Source organism: Megalobrama amblycephala, linkage group LG1, assembly GCF_018812025.1.
Source record: "Megalobrama amblycephala isolate DHTTF-2021 linkage group LG1, ASM1881202v1, whole genome shotgun sequence".
Taxonomy (NCBI): domain Eukaryota; kingdom Metazoa; phylum Chordata; class Actinopteri; order Cypriniformes; family Xenocyprididae; genus Megalobrama; species Megalobrama amblycephala.
This window is the reverse complement of record NC_063044.1, coordinates 40,832,679-40,851,081: the sequence shown is the minus strand read 5'-3', so window position 1 is coordinate 40,851,081 and position 18,403 is coordinate 40,832,679. Positions and strand designations below refer to the sequence as shown.

The following is an 18,403-nucleotide window of genomic DNA, read 5'->3' as shown; positions in this document are numbered from 1 at the left end:
AACACCAAAGACGCTTTAACATATTACATGTTTTAATAGACAAGGGAACAACTGTTTGGTTACGTTTATAGACAGAAAACGAATTATTGTTATATAGCTCAACACATTTAGTCTTATTGTTTAAATCTAATTTTCTTGATTTTTTTTTTGCGAGTACCATGCTTTACCATGCCTTCGAGAAAAACACTATTTTGTGAAGTAGCTAACATAGCATAATCAGATGCAGCTTTATTTTTAGTAACAGTAATACAGCATTTTCTCCATCATACAATACATTTTAAAATGAATTGCATGCCATTTATCAACACAAGCCATTCAGCATTTAAAGGTGCCCTAGATTATGCTTTTAAAAGATGTAATATAAGTCTAAGGTGTCCCCTGAATGTGTCTGTGAAGTTTCAGATCAAAATACCCCATAGATTTTTTTTTTATTAATTTTTTTAACTGCCTATTTTGGGGCATCATTATAAACGCGCCGATTTTATGCTGCGGCCCCTTTAAATCCCCTTTAAATTAAAAAATAAAAATTTGCCGTCATCAAGCTACGCTTTTGTTTTGAATAGGTCTCTAGCGACCTCTAGTGGACAGAATTCTTACATACTGCACCTTTAACATAATTATTGCAGTTCTGCATAATATTCTGAGTTTGCATTTTACTGTTTTTATTCATTTTGAGGAATACTGAATCTGTTTTTGTGCAAGTGAGATTAGTAAATGCCTGTTCACATTTAGTCTAGAACTACAATAACCATAAGCATCATGTTCACACACAACACCTCTTACACCCGATTTATCTCAACATGGGGACAGGAGAGCTGTCAGTCAATACATGTGAAAAACTTGCATTACTTTTTTAAAAAAGTATCTCAGATATTTTGTTGTAAATTTAAAAGTAATGCATTACTTTACTAGTTACTTGATAAAAGTAATCTGATTACGTAACTCAAGTTACTTGTAATACGTCACCCCCAACACTGATCATGACAATCTGAGAACAAAATAGAGTGGTGAAATTTCTGTTTGCTTTTTTCAGTCACATTGTTTAACCTCATTGAGTGTGTAATTGTGCATAATAATAAATAATGAACTGAATGGGATTTGAGTGAGGTAATGGATGATGGCCACAGCTGCTTCAGTCTCTGTCCAGGACTGTGGCAGATACCCGTGTCTTCAGCTGCCTCTCTCTGCTGGCCTTGGCCACAGTGCTGTGGATCTCTGCTTCATAGTCCCTGGCCTTCGCCCTCAGTTTGGCAATGCTGCAGCAGCGGAAGTCCTCCGCACTGGGCACCTCTGACCCGTCCTGATCTCTCGGTCGCTGAAGCGCGTCGCTTACAGGGCTGTGAATAACTGATGAGGAGGGTTTGGGCCAAGTGGGGCTTCCTCTGTCCTGTTTCCTGTCACAGCATGGGCTGTTGCTGCTGTGGACCTCTGGAGCTGTGTTCCTGCTGGACGACTCAATCTGTCTGTCGTCACTGTCGTGCTGGACACACTGTTCCCCTGCCTGGCTTTGAAGCTTCATCTGTCTGCGCATTTTAGCCCTGCGGTTTTGGAACCACACCTAGAGGAACAAAGGAAAAAAGATATTGTCATTTCTTTTTTTAGATTATATGAGTTAGATTAAATAATGCAAATATTTACAATATTAGTATTAATATCTCTTTGTTTTCCTGTAAAAATAAAAATAAAACAAGGTCCTTAAAATTCTTAAAGCAACATAAGTCTACTCAAAGAAACTTAATCATGATCTTTACTCTTTGCTTTGGATTTTTTTTCTTCCTACTTGAAAAATATATATAAAAATTACTCATTAAAAAAAAATCATTATTTAAAACTCATTAAGAAAATTAAAATAGTTTCCCCCCCTTGATTTTCTTCTCAAGTAGATTTTTCTTATTTTAAGAATATTTAGTAGAAAAAAATAATAAAAAAACAATAATTAAAACATCAATAGGAAAACCAAAACACTTGATTTTTTTCTATTATTTTAAGTTTTTAGTTTTTTCAGTATTCATTTATTATTTCAAGTTTTTTTAGTCAAAATTAATTTTTTTTCCAGATTTTAGATTTTTTCTTATTTTAAGTATTTTTAGTAGAAGAAAATAAAAATGACTATTTTTAATTGAAGAAAAATTAAAAAACTCATTAAGACTTTTTTTTCTTCCTTTTCACAGTTTTACTTCTTAAGTACATATTTCTTATGTCATAATTTTTTTTTATTTTTTTTATTTTAAGTTAATTTTTTTTCAGTGTTCAGTTTTAAGTATTATTTTAAGGATTTTCAGTCAAAATTCATTAAGAATTTTTTTCTTTCTCTAGTTTTGCCTTTCAAGTAGTTTTTTTTTAATTTTTAGTCAATACTAATATTAAAAATGAATATATTTTAAGTATGTTTAGTAGAAAAAAAAAAGTAAAAATATAAAAAGTGCATTTTAATAGTGTAATAAATATTAATTATTGTATTTTTAGAAGTTTTTACAATGTTATCATGTCACTATAGCATCTCCTCGCTAAAAATGTTGAGGGAAAAACCAAGCACTTTGAACGTTGAACCAGAACAATGCTTAAAATTTTGTGAAAATAAAACAAAAAGCTAAAGAAATTACAATTAAAAATAAAATCTTAGCAGTGGTTCAGATAAATATTTATCTAAAATTCATATTATTCCGTGAGTCACAGCAGTCAAAGAGAGCAGAGCGAGGGCGACCTGCACTCTGGCCTCAATCAGGTCGAGTCTGAGGGCCAGGGCTTCTCTCATGAAGACGTCTGGGTAGTGGGTGCTCTCGAAGGCCTTCTCCAGCTCTTCCAGCTGCCAGCTGCTGTAGTTGGCCCGAGCTCGCCGCTGCTTCACTGGCCGGGGTTCATCTGGAAGCCACATCGCAGCCACCAATTAGACAATTGCCAGAGGCTGACAAGGAACTAATGGCTCTAGATTGGATAATTAGCGCAGCGTTCATTAAGCCCTCTTCAGCAGAGCCGGATAATTGATTGTTAGTTACGAGCTGTTAGCCAATCCTTTGTAAACATTTTGAATCCTATTAAATGCTGTAAAATGAGGATGGACAATTATGAGAATATGATTTACAAATGGCCTCTCTTAATAAACGCTACACATATGTATTATTAAGAGCAACTCACCTAAATAAATATACAACTCCCAAAGCTATACCTCACTAGTCAAAGCTTTCCCCCACACAACACAAGCTTATATAAGAGAGCAATCTTATCTCAAAGGTTTTATTTACATATTTTATTACACATATATTATTTATATATTTTATTACACAGCTCTCTGGCATACTTGATTCTGATTAGTCAGTTACGGTTCTGCGGTCAAATATTTATTAAACTGTATAATTGATTGCTGCTGTAGGCAATCAATTTCCTAAATGTCTCTCGTATCACTATGTGGCCTCTGTCGTCGCACATAATAAAGTGATTTCAACGCAAAATAAATATTTCATACACATATATTTATTTATCTTGTAGCAAGTGGGAAAATGTACAGTAGGACAGTCATTATCACAAAACATGACAGGCAGGTTGTACTAATATGTATATATATATATATATGTACTGTATATATGTATGTGTGCGTGTGTGTATATATATATATATATATATATATATATATATATATATATATATATATATATATATATATATATATATATAATGTATATTATATATATACACACACATATTATACATTATACATTATATATATATACACTCTCAAATGAAAACTTCATATAAAATATTAGTTGTTACAACATAAATGACCCATAAGTTGCATTGAGCTCACCGATATTCTCAGCATGGTGTCCTACAGACTGAGCGGCCAATAGCAGAGCCTGTTTGCAGGGCTCAGGCTGCAGGTAACTGCGCAGGAGCTCGTAGCTGAACAGAGGCCCGGGGATGAGGATCTGTGGTGAGCTCAACCTGCTGGGGAACGCTGGGAAGAAGTGTGCAGCCGAAGAGTGGAAAACTGCAGAAGAAAGAGGAGACACCAAATGCCCAGTGCCAAACATGGCCCAAGTTCAGCAAGGTCCTTTTGGTCCAGAGAAAATTCCAGAAATAGATGGTCTGAAGGGTTACAGAAGAACAAAGTTGGAAGAGAGCTCCTTAGAAGACCTTCATAGCTCCAGAGTCAAGACTTCTTTTCTCACCTGAATCAGGTGTGAGTCCCACCCTCTCCCTGAGTCACATGACTCACCTATGACCAATAATCCTAGTAAAACAGGGCTGGGTTTGAAGGGAAGCACCCAATCATAGGGGACCATTAAATCCATGCTTCATTTAAGAGAGGCTTCTTCAGCATCACTCTTCAGGAGACATCCACGGTGACACCTAATGCCTCCTAATCCACACCTCGGCTATGCTGAAGGAGTAAATGAGTAATATCTCCCAGCTCCATTTGGGGAGGAGTATATGGAAAGGCCTGTCATTCTGAAGTATTCCATGGACAAGTTTGGGCACTCTTCAGCTTCTGTGTTCACTTATTAATATGACAAAGCAGACATTTGGAATTGGAGTGCGGTGAGAAAACGGGGGGAAATGCACCGTTCGTGAGCTGCAAATGCTTTCAAAGACACGTACAACCGCCAGCGAGACCTGTTTGGCGCTCTCGCTTTGCTTTCTGTGTAATCGCGTACAAGGTTTAGATCTTAAAACGCGCAGATATAACAGATGGATATTAAATCATTAAGGGAGAATCAAAAGGTTCACAGCTGAGAAACGTTCAGTAAGGAAACCCAATACAAACAGAGCTTTAGTTGAAATCTGCAGAGAGCACAAACAAACAGCCTCTGTTTACACAGTAAACACATCACACTAATTGGCCCACATAATTGACATTCATTTACAAGCCCATTTGCAGCATTTGGGTGTTTGTATGACATTCATTTGCGATACAACATGACTAAATGAAAAAATCCTTCAGGAAAGGCTTTGATGAGTTTTTATAATCAACATGGCGAAAGCGTTTTTCCCTCTGAAATGGAGAATGTGTGGCATCAACCGGGAATTCTGCTGTCAGATTAAAACCCAACGCCTTTGTTCCAAAAGACGCCTAAGCCTGTTATCTCACTCAAAGCCTTCTTCACATTAGGAATAAGATCACCTGTCCAAACAAGGTGTATTGTTCAGTCCTGAGCTAAGGACAGAGTTCACTAACAATGGTTTTGGGTCATGGATCTCCGGTCTTTGAAAACAGATCACTTTCCCAACTAAGACCAAATTGTACTTAGAGAGGAATGCCACACTATTCACTACAGCATGTCAAACAGAGTAAAAAATTATACTCTTTTCATGTAGATAATAGAGAATTGTTAAATGAATACTTCACCCATGATTCAGTCATCATTTACTCACCCTCATGTATTTGACTGCATGACGGCATGAGCACAAAAGGTGAATTTCTGAAGAACGTCCTCTTTTCCATTTTGAAATTTATTGAGAATTGAGAGTGTCAAGTTCCAAAACTGATGTGTAGTATTGATGACATGGATGAATCAATGGCTTGGACCATCCCAATTCACTAGCATGAATGATTCTTAAAGGCTGGAATACACTACACAACTTTTAAAATCTGAACAGATTTTAAAACAATATTTGGCAACTTTGTAAATGGTTACAGGGAGAAAACTGGGCATCGTGCAATAAAAGACTTTCAATTCGCTAAAAATTAGGAGATGTGACAAATGAAAACAATATGTGCTCTAAAATCGGCTCAAAATATCAAACATGTTTAATATCCTCTGTAGAGCTGTCAAAAGTACCGACTTTGGTACCTAGTTACTGGAATTTCAAAAATATGACGCGTTGAGCGGATTTGTAAACACCTCTGCTCTGATTGGCCATTGTGTTCACGCACTCATCAGATATGTCTGTGATCGGCTTCAATGATCAACGCTTCAAAAACATGGTAAAAAGTCATCAATGAAGCTCTTCACCAAGTGCTTACACAGATACACACAGGAGCGTTTGAAAGCAGGCGTCTATCGCGAACCAGTCCGCTGATAGACGTGTGCTTTCAAATGCTCCCGTGCGTTGATCATTGTGGGCCAATCACAACACAACGACCAATCAGAGGTGTTTACGAATCCGCTCAACAGCGGTCAAAGTGTCACATTTTTAAAATTTCAGTACCGATTGGTACCAAAGTCGGCACTTTTGACAACTCTAAGATAGTCTGAACTTAAAAAAATCTGAGTTTGTGCCCAACACATAAAAAATGCTGGGTTAAAAACAACCCAAGTTTTGGTTAAAAATGGACATTTCAGCAATTGGCTTATATTTTAACCCAGCAGTTGGGTAAATGTTTGCCCAACAAAGGCAGTTTTACTTAACCCAACTGTTGTTTAAAAATGACTATATGACTGGCTTAAAATGAACCCAAAATAGGTTGGAAATTAATAATCAGACTCATAATTACTAGATGCAACAATATCAAATATTGGTGAACATTTATTAATAAGCAATTTAATAAATGTTTATTGTTTAATTATTATTCATTAAACTTATTAATAAACGTTCACTTATTAAACATTAATAAATGTTAAGGGGAGACACTACAGCCAAAAACACTGTTTTTTCAGGCACCTGTCAATTTTGAGATTTTGCACTTTTTGGCTTTTCATAAAGTGTTTTTTTCAGACTGGTGGAAAGAAAACATCCAAAATGCACTTTTAAGTGTACATTTTATAGCACTTTATCTATTTGCATCTATAGATTTCAGTTACAGTAAATATCTTTAAAGGCCGTTTTCTCAAAATGAGTTTTTTCTCCTGCTCTGAGTCAGAAATCTCCACTTCAGCAGAACTTACATAAACCAAACTTTACAGTTTTATCCCTATCTATATTCTGAAGGTTTTTACAGAGGGATTTGATGATATATAATTTGCCTGATTTTATACAACATTTTATTCCTAAAATAAATGGTGAAAATATATATATTTTTCGGGCTGTTGATAGTATTTTCTGATTTATGGAGTGATAAAAAGAGATATCCAAAATTCCCTCTATAAAAACCTTTGAATTTAATATGTCCAAAAAATTAAACGAGAACTGTGAACCTGACATCATCCAATATTCCGATTTTTGTTCTAGAAATTTATGCAAATTAGTGCATATTTAATTAGATAACGTCTCATTTGCATATTTAAACATTACATTTTATAAAACTTGCGATACAAAAAATGTTTGCAATTTTTTATGTAATCAATCAGCTGGGGAAGTATGGTGATATCTATTAATTAATTTTTTTACCCTATTCACCTGGGGTGTCTCACCTTCATTTCAACATACTTTGGGTTCATTTTAAGCAAGCAATACAGTAATTTTTAAACAATAGTTGAGTGAAATAAAGCTACCCAGCAGGTTGTGCAAACATTTAACCAACCGCTGGGTTTGTCCATTTTCAACCCAGCTTTTTTTAGAGTGTACACTCCACCTGCCCGGCCACTATTGTCAATTCTTCCAGATTGTAAATCGGGGCAAAATTCATGTAGCATATTGCAGCTTCAAGTTCCTCGACTCAATGATCTGGTTGTATTAGTTCACTGGAAATAAAAATGATCAGTGTATAACAACTAAAATTGTGATCTGTACATAATGCATAGCCATCATATGACTTCAGAAGACTCAAAATATGTGTCCTATAGAAGTCTCATGGATTCAGACCAACACAAGGGTGAGTAAATGATGATAGAAGTGTCATATGTGGGTGAAGTCACACCGAAACGACTGGTTACAACACAATAATGTTTAAAAAGAGGCTATGGATGATTGATAACTTGGAATAACAGAAATTCTTCCTGTTTCAGACATTTATACTGAAAGCAGACAGCATCACACGCCAAACATCTGCATCCCTGTTGTTGACGGATACGCGAAGAGTTGTCATGATCTCTCTGAGAACAAAACACAGGTGTGTGAATTAATTCCCAGGAACATTTCACCTCGCAATCATCTTTATCCACCCTCTATCCGCTAATCAGATCAAACTGCGGAGAGATTCAAGAGCTGTCACCAGCATCGGTGTTAACCGCTAATCCTGCGCTAACTTTGATCAGATCCAGACATCCACGGTACACAGCTGGGCAGATCTTGGTTGAGTGAGTCACTGACTTTAAGGCCACAACAGCACTGAAGGACAAAAACTCTTCATGCAGCTGTCAAAACATCGAGGGATCTAAGTCCTACCTGCTTTCCTCATACTTTCAGAATGGTAATTATCAGAGAATGCTTGTATATCCTTTTCCAGCAACAATCTGGCAGGGTTCAAATACATCTGGAAATATAGAAAGGCCACTTTTATCCAAAGCGTGGGACATCCTGGGGTTACATTCCTAAATGGCACAATGGTGAAAGCTTAGAAATCACTACTTGCAGGCTTTGAACCTACAAATTTCCAGTTGCCAGCCGAGATTTGTAACCACTAGGCCTGAAAAAAAATTGTATGTGAAACCAAAAAAAGGAGCCAAAGAGATTTTAGAGCATTATCGAAGGAGGCATTAGGGCAACAATGGCAGTAGATCATGCAGGCCTGTATTGATCTTTTAGACTCGCACTTGTCCGAGACTGTGTGCCGTCATTTGAATACACAGGGGCTTAACAACAACTCACAGCATCAACAATGACTCAAAGTGCTTCTGGGCTTTACCGAAAACATACAAAGAGATTAAGTTTTCTTTAAATCAGACAGAGGAATCAAGACAAGAGCGTGAAAACTCCACTGAGGGTGAAGTCTCTAATGTCAGTTGTTTTAATACCGAATCCTAATTAAAGCAAATCATTGAAATATAAGACTGCCTGAATGGGTCGTCCAACATCATCAAACAATAAACAGAGAATACTATTTGATAGGCTTAATTCAAGATGCCGCTTCCCATTTCAAATGTTTCTTAATGTGGCATAAGTTCTCTTGATTGATATATTTCTGATGCTGGATTATAATTTAGAGGGGTTAATTGCTTCTTCAGAAATTGGAAATGAATCTTGCATTAATATGTGGCTGTTGAAGGCAGAAATAAACTTCTTGTTAAAATCTCAAAGAGAAAGGTAACTCACTAATGAAAACCCCATAAAACTATAGCCATATTCTTCGGTCTGCATCCTATACCAAAACTGAAGTGAATTTAAACGTTTCTCAACTAGTTTTGCTTCAGGACCTAGATTTTACATTGTTCATTTAAAAACTAAACTAAATGTCCTTACAATAAATCTTTGAGATTATATATTTTTTTACTATTATAGTCAATAATCAATCAATAAATAATGTCTGTACATACTATAATTCAAAAGTTTGGAGTCAGTATGATTTTTTTTTTACTTTTATTCATTAAGAATGCTTTGAGTTCATAAAAAAATTAAACTAATGAATACAACAAAAGATTTCTATTTCAAATAAATGTCGTTCTCCAAACTTCCTGCTCACAAGAATCACTATTCAACCATTTTCAACTGTTTTCAACATTAAAGGGTTAGTTCACCCAAAAATGGCTCAGTGACGCCTCCATTGGCGGCAAGATAATTAACACATTAAATGACCAGAAAGCTACTAAAGACATATTTAAATCAGTTCATGTGACTACAGTGGTTGAACCTTAATGTTATGAAGTGATGGAGAATACTTTTTGTGCGCCGAAAAAACAAAATAACGACTTTATTCAACAATATCTAGTGATGGGTGATTTCAAAACACTGCTTCATGAAGCTTTACAAATCTTTTATTTCGAATCAGTGGTTCGGAGCATGTATCAAACTGTCACATGATAAACGAGGCTTCGTTACATCATAAGTGTTTTGAAATTTCAACGGTTCACCACTGCGGGGCGTGACTTTGGAAGTTTGATACACGCTCCGAACCACTGATTCGAAATACATGATTAAAGGATTAGTTCACTTTCAAATAAAATTTTCCTGATAATTTACTCACCCCCATGTCATCCAAGATGTCCATGTCCTCCTTTCTTCAGTGGAAAAGAAATTAAGGTTTTTGATGAAAACATTCCAGGATTATTCTCCTTATAGTGGACTTCACTGGAGCCCAAATGGTTGAAGGTCAAAATGAGTTTCATTGCAGCTTCAAAGAGCTTTAAACGATACCAGACGAGGAATAAGGGTCTTATCTAGAGAAATGATTCTACTTACGGAATGAAAATTTTTTCTGTAAGTAGAATAGGGAAGGTGTAGGACATATAGCGTAAGCTTTTTGAAGAATACAAAAGTGTGGTTTTTGCGGAAGCACATGGAAGGCGATCATTTGTTTATATAAAGCAAATACATTTATATTTTTTTCCGAAAATGACCGATCGTTTCTCTAGATAAGACCCTTATTCCTCGTCTGGTATTGTTTAAAGCCCTTTGAAGCTGCACTGAAACTGTAATTTTGACCTTCAACCGTTTGGTGCCCATTGAAGTCCACTATAAGGAGAAAAATCCTGGAATGTTTTCATCAAAAACCTTAATTTCTCTTTAACTGAAGAAAGAAAGAAATGAACATCTTGGATGAAATATTCAGGAAAATTTCATTTGAAAGTGAACTAATCCTTTAATGTTGCATTGTAATAATATTTCACAATATTACTGTTTTCACCTCTATTTTTGATCAAATAAATTTACTCTTGGTGAACATAAAAATCTTTTTTTCAATCTTATCTCAATCCACAGCCTCTGATATCAGCTTTGAAGCGATCAAATTCTCCTGAGGATATGCCAGCACAGGCTCTTGGAACAATGCATAATAACATTAATACTCATTGGAGTGACACTTAAGTATACACAACACCTGAAACACTAAACATGATAGATGACTGTCCCTGAGTCATGGGAAAATGCCTTCATTTACAGACAAAAACTGCTGTTGTACTCTTACAAATCCAAAGTGCAAGTGAAAATTAATCCATTATTTGAGTCACTAATTACAACAGGATGTAATTCCTTCCATTTCCTTTCATTAACCATTCTTTACAGACACTAGACAGCCTTCTGGTGAATGGCCATATTAGTCATATGGCCATATGGTGAGCCAATGCAAACCAAAATGTAATTTTCCTATTCAAACAAAAATCACCATGTGATTCTCAACAAAAGTAATATATAGGTAAGAATATTTTTGTCATCTTTAGTATCTCTTTGGTAATTGTATCTCCCAGGCAGTGAGCTGATTGCTTTAGTCCTGGATCACTGGCAATGGGATAAACCTGAGAGCCCTGCCTGCTTTTCATGTCAAAACCTTCAAGGAGAGCGGCCACGATCCAAAAGCAATCACACTTTACACTTCAAAGCACAAGGGAAAAGGGAGGCGAGAGCCGGTCCACATTTTTTCCACGCTAGCCAGGCACAAATCATGCATGGAGGAAGAGGAGATGATCTAAGCGAAGGAGCTGTTGAGGAACACAGAGCCGACAGGTGTGCACAGGCAGGTAGTGGCACATCTCTGTCCCTCCCAAAGGTGAGACATAAGCAGTGCTTCACTCCTCTCTGCTCCACTCTGGCTCTTTACTTTTATTAGTGGTCACCTGCTGGTACTTGTGGAGATTTTGCTACCCTTACAAAAAATTAACAGGGCAATTAATCATGGTTAACAGAGTTTCTGTAACAACAATAAAAGTTTGGCAATTTGTTACAGTTGCCCCAAATCATATTTAGACACGTTTACATGACAATGATGTACTAAAAACATTGTATACAAGTGAACATTGACAAAACAATCCTCTTTTACACAGATCTGAGAACACAAACTAAAAATGCTGTATCATTCATGCCAGGCCAGTAGTTGGCGATGTCAATTTGTCAAGAAACACTACGCACCTACAGACACAATTCACAATTCACGTTTCTGTAGTTCACACAGAGAAGATAACGGTATCCTTTTCAAAAACTTGCACTTTGAAACCCATTTTCAAATGTTTGCATTTTCAGGCCCCAAAATGAACAGCCAAAATGCATAAAAAGTTTGCAGTTTTTAGTTGAAAACAGTGTCATGTAAATGGTCCCTTAACTGGGACCATTGGGGTAAGAAAAGTGAAGTTATGTCTTAAGGAATTTTTTAGCATCATGCAACTTTTGTGGTCTAATCCAATAAAATTCATACATTTTCAAGTGCAGTTTAGTGTCAAAATTACAGTTTGTACAAAAAAACTGTTTCATATTCACCAAAGGCCAAAGCACAGAGGGTACATAAACTGCTATTGTATATGTTGGTTTTCTTGAAACTTCTTGAAAATCTTCATCAAATTTGGGTCAGATGCTCTTAAGACAATACTGGACAAAATTATGCAACTTACACTGTTGGAAAGTAACACATCAACATGTTTGCATGGCAAGGTTTTAAGGCTATTTTGTGACAATTTTGTGACAGCAGCATCTATTGGCTAAATACAGACAAAAATTGTTAGTAATGAACAATATCAAAACTGTCTTATGCAATATACCAATAATTAAAGTTATAACTGAAATGGTACTGATATTAAAGGTGCTCTAGAATCAAAAATTGAATTTATCTTGGCATAGTTGAATAACAAGAGTTCAGTACATGGAAATGAAATACAGTGAGTCTCAAACAACATTGTTTCCTCCTCCTTGTGTAAATCTCATTTGTTTAAAAGACCTCTGAAAAACAGGCGAATCTCAACATAACGGGATCATTAATATGTATGACCCCAATATTTGCATATGCTAGCTCATGTTCAAGGCATTACACAAGGGCAGCCAGTATTAACGTCTGGATCTGTGCACAGCTGAATCATCAGACTAGGTAAGCAAGCAAGAACAATAGTGAAAAATGGCAGATGGAGCAATAATAACTGACATGATCCATGATAACATGATATTTTTAGTGATATTTGTAAATTGTCTTTCTAAATGTTTTGTTGGCATGTTGCTAATGTACTGTTAAATGTGATTAAAGTTACCATCGTTTATTACTGTATTCACAGAGACAAGAGCCGTCGCTATTTTCATAATTAAACACTTGCAGTCTGTATAATTCATAAACACAACTTCATTCTTTATAAATCTCTCCAACAGTGTAGCATTAGCCATTAGCCATGGAGCATAGCCTCAAACTCATACAGAATCAAATGTAAACATCCAAATAAATACTTTACTCACATGATCTGAAGCATGCAAGCAGCATGAATGACAAACATCTTGTAAAGATCCATTTGAGGGTTATATTAGCTGTGTGAACTTTGTTTATGCACTGTATAACTGCACTTATAGTCCAGAGCTCGGGAGGGCAGGGAGCGAGAGATTTACAGGGGTCGCAGCCTGAATCGGTGCATAGTTAATGATGCCCCAAAATAGGCAGTTAAAAAATATAATTTAAAAAAATCTATGGGGTATTTTGAGCTGAAACTTCAGACACATTCAGGGGACACCTTAGACTTATATTACATCTTTTGAAAAGCAAATAAAAAATAAAATAAATATCAATAGATACACATGCTACATGTCAGGCATCACATCATCACAGCGTTGAGCGTTAGATGAAGTGAAAGATAAACTAAATGTAAAAATATGGGAAATGAGCACAATTAAATATACAACATTGAACCATGTAAATTCAATATTGATCAATACATTGATAAAATAAATAAAAAAACTGGCCAATAACCAACAATCTTCACAAAACAAACAAACAAGATCAATAGATTATGTTTTATGAGTCTTTCAACTTCACATTTATTCTGATCTGTTACTTGCTGTTTCTTTGTAATGATTTTGTAAATTTAAATGCAATTTCCACATGAAAACTGTTTAAAAATAAACCCTACACCAATTTTTCTTGTGTTCCAGTGTGTTCCTTGGGAATCAAACCCGTGTCTTTGGTTTTGCTATTCAAATGCTCTAAAAATAATGATTCCTTATTTTCATAAAGTTTCATGAACAGAGTTGGGGAAAGTTACTTTTAAAAGTAACGTTATATTGCGTTACTCCCTAAAAAAGTAACTAACTGACCCTTCACAAAGATCTGCCCCCCTTTGTTGCAACAAGCCATGGTGCTCTCACGCAGTGAAAAATACATTGCGGACCAAAGAGGACACTGACAACACATCGACGGACAAGATGGAGGACGTTACTTTTGGTATGAAATGTCTCAGCTTAAAAATGGTCATTTTTTAAATAAATTCAAGACAGGTCGCTGTAATGCCTCAGTTCAAGCAGCAAATGAACCGATCATCTCTTCCTATTAGTTATAGCACAAAATAAACATGAATGAACATCAGAAGGTATGTTGTTTCAACCACGGAAAGATGTCAATACAGATCATTTTACAAGTTAAAGTCCACCAACGTTAATCTACCAATTCTCCTGTCTGGTTTGTTAGTCGGACAAAATGGCAAATTTGGCCTGTTCACATTTAGTCTAGAACTACAATAAGCATCATGTTTACACAGCGCACACAACGCCTCTACACTTACTCCTGATTTCTCTCTACATGGGGACAGGAGAGCTGTCAGTCAATGGGAAAACGAAGTATCCTGCATTATTTATTTGAAAAAATGTCATAAAAGTAATACATTACTTTACTAGTTACTTAAAAAAGTAATCTGATTACATAACTCAAGTTACTTGTAATGCGTCACCCCCAACACTGTTCGTGAAGAACCTTAAACATCCATAGAACCTTTCCATTCCATTCTTTATAGCAGAAAGTGTTCTTTAGATTATTAAAATGTTCTTCACCTTTACGTGCCAAAAACTATAAAAAAAAATGTTAAAACAACACACGGCAGTGCAGCTGTTTTACGGAGCAGCAAGGGCATGCCTCATGAAAAGGTTAGTGGTTATCGATGTGTCAGTGGCTCATCACACTCACTCCTCACTCACACCCAACCCATGCTGTCACTCATCTCCGTTCCACCCCAGTGCGAGCCAGCCTATGGGAACCTGCCTGGGAATCTGACCAAAAGCACAGGCAGTTAAAGCGTCTGAACCGATGAAACTCCACCAACAGCACTTTTGAAAGGAACCCGTGTTATGTGACACCTTACAGGTGCAATTAAGACTGATCAAGCGTATCTAACACAAGACAAATGATGATGGAAATTGACTACAGCATCTCCAAGGAAATTAGCGTTAAGTAGACATAACACTAGAAAAGACAATTATGACATCTACCCTTTATGCACAAATCATTTTTTTGTACAAATGTGAACAAATGACAGCAGGGTGTTTTCTTGTCTAATTTATCACAGAATGTGAAGGTTAAGTTGGATGGCAGCAATTTTCTTTGGCACAACAAATCAATGGGATGGCACTTTGTATGATTAGGGTAAAAAAATAGCACCTACATTTTTTCAATGAAAGGAGTTACTTATCCTTTATAAAACGTCGACTGTCAACCTTGTTTCTATTTGTTTTCAATAAGGTTTGCAATTCGCAACCAACAAAACAAAAGACAAATCAAAAATGCCTAAAATAAGCTTTTACCCAGTAGACTGAGATGGTTTCAGGTGAAATTATGGTTTGTAATTGATGAACTTAGAAGCTTAAAAATGTTGAAAAAGTGCTTAAAAATGTGGTTAATTTTAATTTTTGTCATCGGATAAAAATGATGTATGTATTTATATGTTACATGAAAGGTTATGCCAATTTGTTAATGGAAGACTTGTGGATAATATTTAATTTAACTTTTCATTTCAAACTAGAGTAAAGACATTGATGTTACAAAAGATTTCCATTTTTAATAAATGCTGTTCTTGTGAACTTTCTATTTAATCAAATAATCCTGAAAAAAATGTATCACGTTTTCACAAAAATAAGCAGCACAACTGTTTTCAACATAATAATAATAAATGTTTCTTGAGCATCAAATCATCATATTAGAATGACTTCTGAAGGATCATGTGACACTGAAGACTGCTGAAAATTCAGCTTTGATCACAGGAATAAATTACATTTTAAAATATAGAAAGTTATTTTAAATTGTAATAATATTTCACAATATTACTTACTAATTCAGATATATTTATTGTATAAGACATCTATTTTAGTGTAATTCTATTTAATTTGCCATTATTCATTTATCAAAACGCATAAATGTGCTTTAGTATTTTATGTATTTTAGTATTTTACATTAATGTCACATTTTCTCTACTAATTTTCCATAACATAGGGTTTCTGCAGGTTTTATGAAGACCTCTTTAAAACCAAGAAAAGGAAATTTATGGAATTAATATTTATTGAAGCAATACATCAATATGTTTTCTATATGTAATTGTCTAAGAAGAAACACAATGAGATGTATTACCAACACTTCAGAGTTTGAAAATACGACTTCTCAACAGAAATCTGTTACTTTTTAATTAATTTTGCAAAAAAATTAGCTTTAATTTCTCTGCTCCCAGCCACTAGAATATGGAAATAACTTTTACAGTATCTCCTGATCGTACCGCCATTAGAAATATCTAAAGATCCAAAAAATCAAGATACATTTCCTTGAAATGCAAAAAGACACAAAATATGAAGTCTGAGAAATTTACCAAACTGAGTTGAGTTTATGATTAAAAAAAAAGAACTAATATCTGCCAGTGGGCTCTGAAAAATCAACTTAATTGTAATGAAAGTTTTCATAACTCAGCAGATATTTGTTCTTGTTTTAAGTATAAACTCACTTAATTTTGTCCATTTTTTTTCCAGACTTCATTTCACATATGCATCTCAAGTAAATGTATTTTAATTTCATCTTCAGATATTTGTTTTCGAAAACAGGACAAAAATAAAAAAGAAGATTTTTTTTTGCAATGTATGCAACATTTAATGCCATGCCTTCATCCTGTACATGCTAATCTCATGTGTCAATGCTGTAAAAATTTACACAGTTCTTAAAGGGGTTTGAGGGGGACACCTTCCTGTAGTCAGTTTGTGGAAAATGCCAGGCAGAGTTAAAAACAAAGAAGAGACGAAGATTCATAAATTCCACTTATATGACATGTTAAAAGCAGAGCAGAGAGCATGAAACTGAACACAGGAAGAAGCACCTTTCATCAGGCGGACTTTGCCGCGCTCGCTGAGAGCCTGTCAGTCCTCCAGCCGCCAGTGCGGGCATGTCCACCGATCGCTCTCTACAAAACACAGATAACCCGCTTCCTCAGACCCCAGTGTAACCAGACACCCACACACTCACTCTCAGCCCGGCTCTGAACAGCCTGCCCTCATGCACTCTTCAGACAGGGGACTTTGGTCTGTGTGATTGAACAATTACCGCCACGGTTAATTTAGCCGTGGCTGAGATCGGCTCTCACCGGCATGCCGGCGCGCTGTTCTCTCTTCTCGTCTCCATACAGATGAAATCAGTGACACTGGACAAGAACAACTTGCACTTTCATGGCAAATAGACTTTCCATCACAGCATTCACAGCATAGCTGAGATCTGTTAGGGATAAAATGTGAAGGAAGGAAGGGGGGGACCAAAAAGCACAGACTCACTCATTTGCAGTCATGCAAAGGAAAAAGATCACAGCCTTCTCCTCTTCTGCTATGGAAAGAGTTATTTTACAAACAATACCAATCTTGAAGTGTTAAAAGAGAGAGAGAGAGAGAGAGAGAGAGAGGGAAATGAAGTAAAACAAAACTAAAACAATTTTAGGAGCATTTCTACAACTCGTTGTTTTATTATTCAAAGCAGAAGACAAAACGAATTATGACAGGCTTTACTCCCAGCAGACACGAATTTCACTGGAAACATCAAATGCTTTTCATTATCTGAGGCATTTTTAGAAATTTGAATGTGGAATGCTATATCTGAACACAGATCTGAACAGGATCAACAGTGCATGACACTTCTGACTCAAAGCGAAGCTCTGTGTACTAACATGTTTAAAACAGACGTCTATGTCGTTGCCTCCATGCGCAAGACCTTCATGGATTCTGCTATCATGGAACTGGTGTCAATCTGACCGTAGATGCCCACTAAAAATGCCTTGTGGAGGAGGATATCAGCGTGTTCTGGGAAAAACAAAACAGAGATATTTCTTTAAAATTCTGTCCATTATCACAGATTTACACACATATACCCAAATAACATAGTTTGTGTTCAGAAAAATTTAAATAATCACTTTAACAATACAAGTTGCACATTTCTGCTTAAACCCTTCAAAACACCCCTAAAGGCCCGTTCACACAAAGGACGATAACTATCCACCTGTTTCCGCGGGGCGCTACTGTAAAAGAGAACGTGGGTACAACTTCCGGTGAGGCGGCGGAAGCAGCATACCAATAGTATTTTGTGTGCTAATTAGCGAAGAGGCTAAGTGTTTTTTGGATCATTGTTTACTTTGTAAAGTTGCAAATCTTTATGAGAGATGTCGTTACGGTGCTCAGGGACAACATCTCAGTTTAGTACATTTATTAGTAATAATATCACAATACAATAAACAGTTTTAGTGCCCTT

At 35.9% G+C, this 18,403-nt stretch overlaps 2 protein-coding genes across 6 annotated transcripts in view; both read right to left on the bottom strand.

Annotated features, from left to right (window-relative positions):
* Positions 1–664: 664 nt before the first annotated feature.
* On the bottom strand, positions 665–6,073 carry si:dkey-43p13.5 (paired mesoderm homeobox protein 2). Its single transcript, XM_048192927.1, has 3 exons — positions 3,803–6,073; positions 2,705–2,862; positions 665–1,558 (listed from the first exon to the last, which is right to left on the bottom strand). The coding sequence occupies exons 1-3, from the start codon at positions 4,026–4,028 to the stop codon at positions 1,133–1,135; spliced, it is 810 nt and encodes a 269-aa protein (XP_048048884.1). The 5' UTR covers positions 4,029–6,073; the 3' UTR covers positions 665–1,132.
* An 11,520-nt stretch (positions 6,074–17,593) lies between these two features.
* The window catches only part of ints1 (integrator complex subunit 1), a 38,827-nt gene continuing 38,017 nt past the window's right edge, over positions 17,594–18,403 (bottom strand). For all 5 annotated transcript variants that reach the window (XM_048192882.1, XM_048192912.1, XM_048192898.1 and 2 more), the window contains one exon: positions 17,594–17,958. In XM_048192882.1, the coding sequence (XP_048048839.1) occupies positions 17,843–17,958 (116 nt within the window). In that variant the 3' untranslated portion in view covers positions 17,594–17,842. The remainder of the gene's footprint in view (positions 17,959–18,403) is intronic.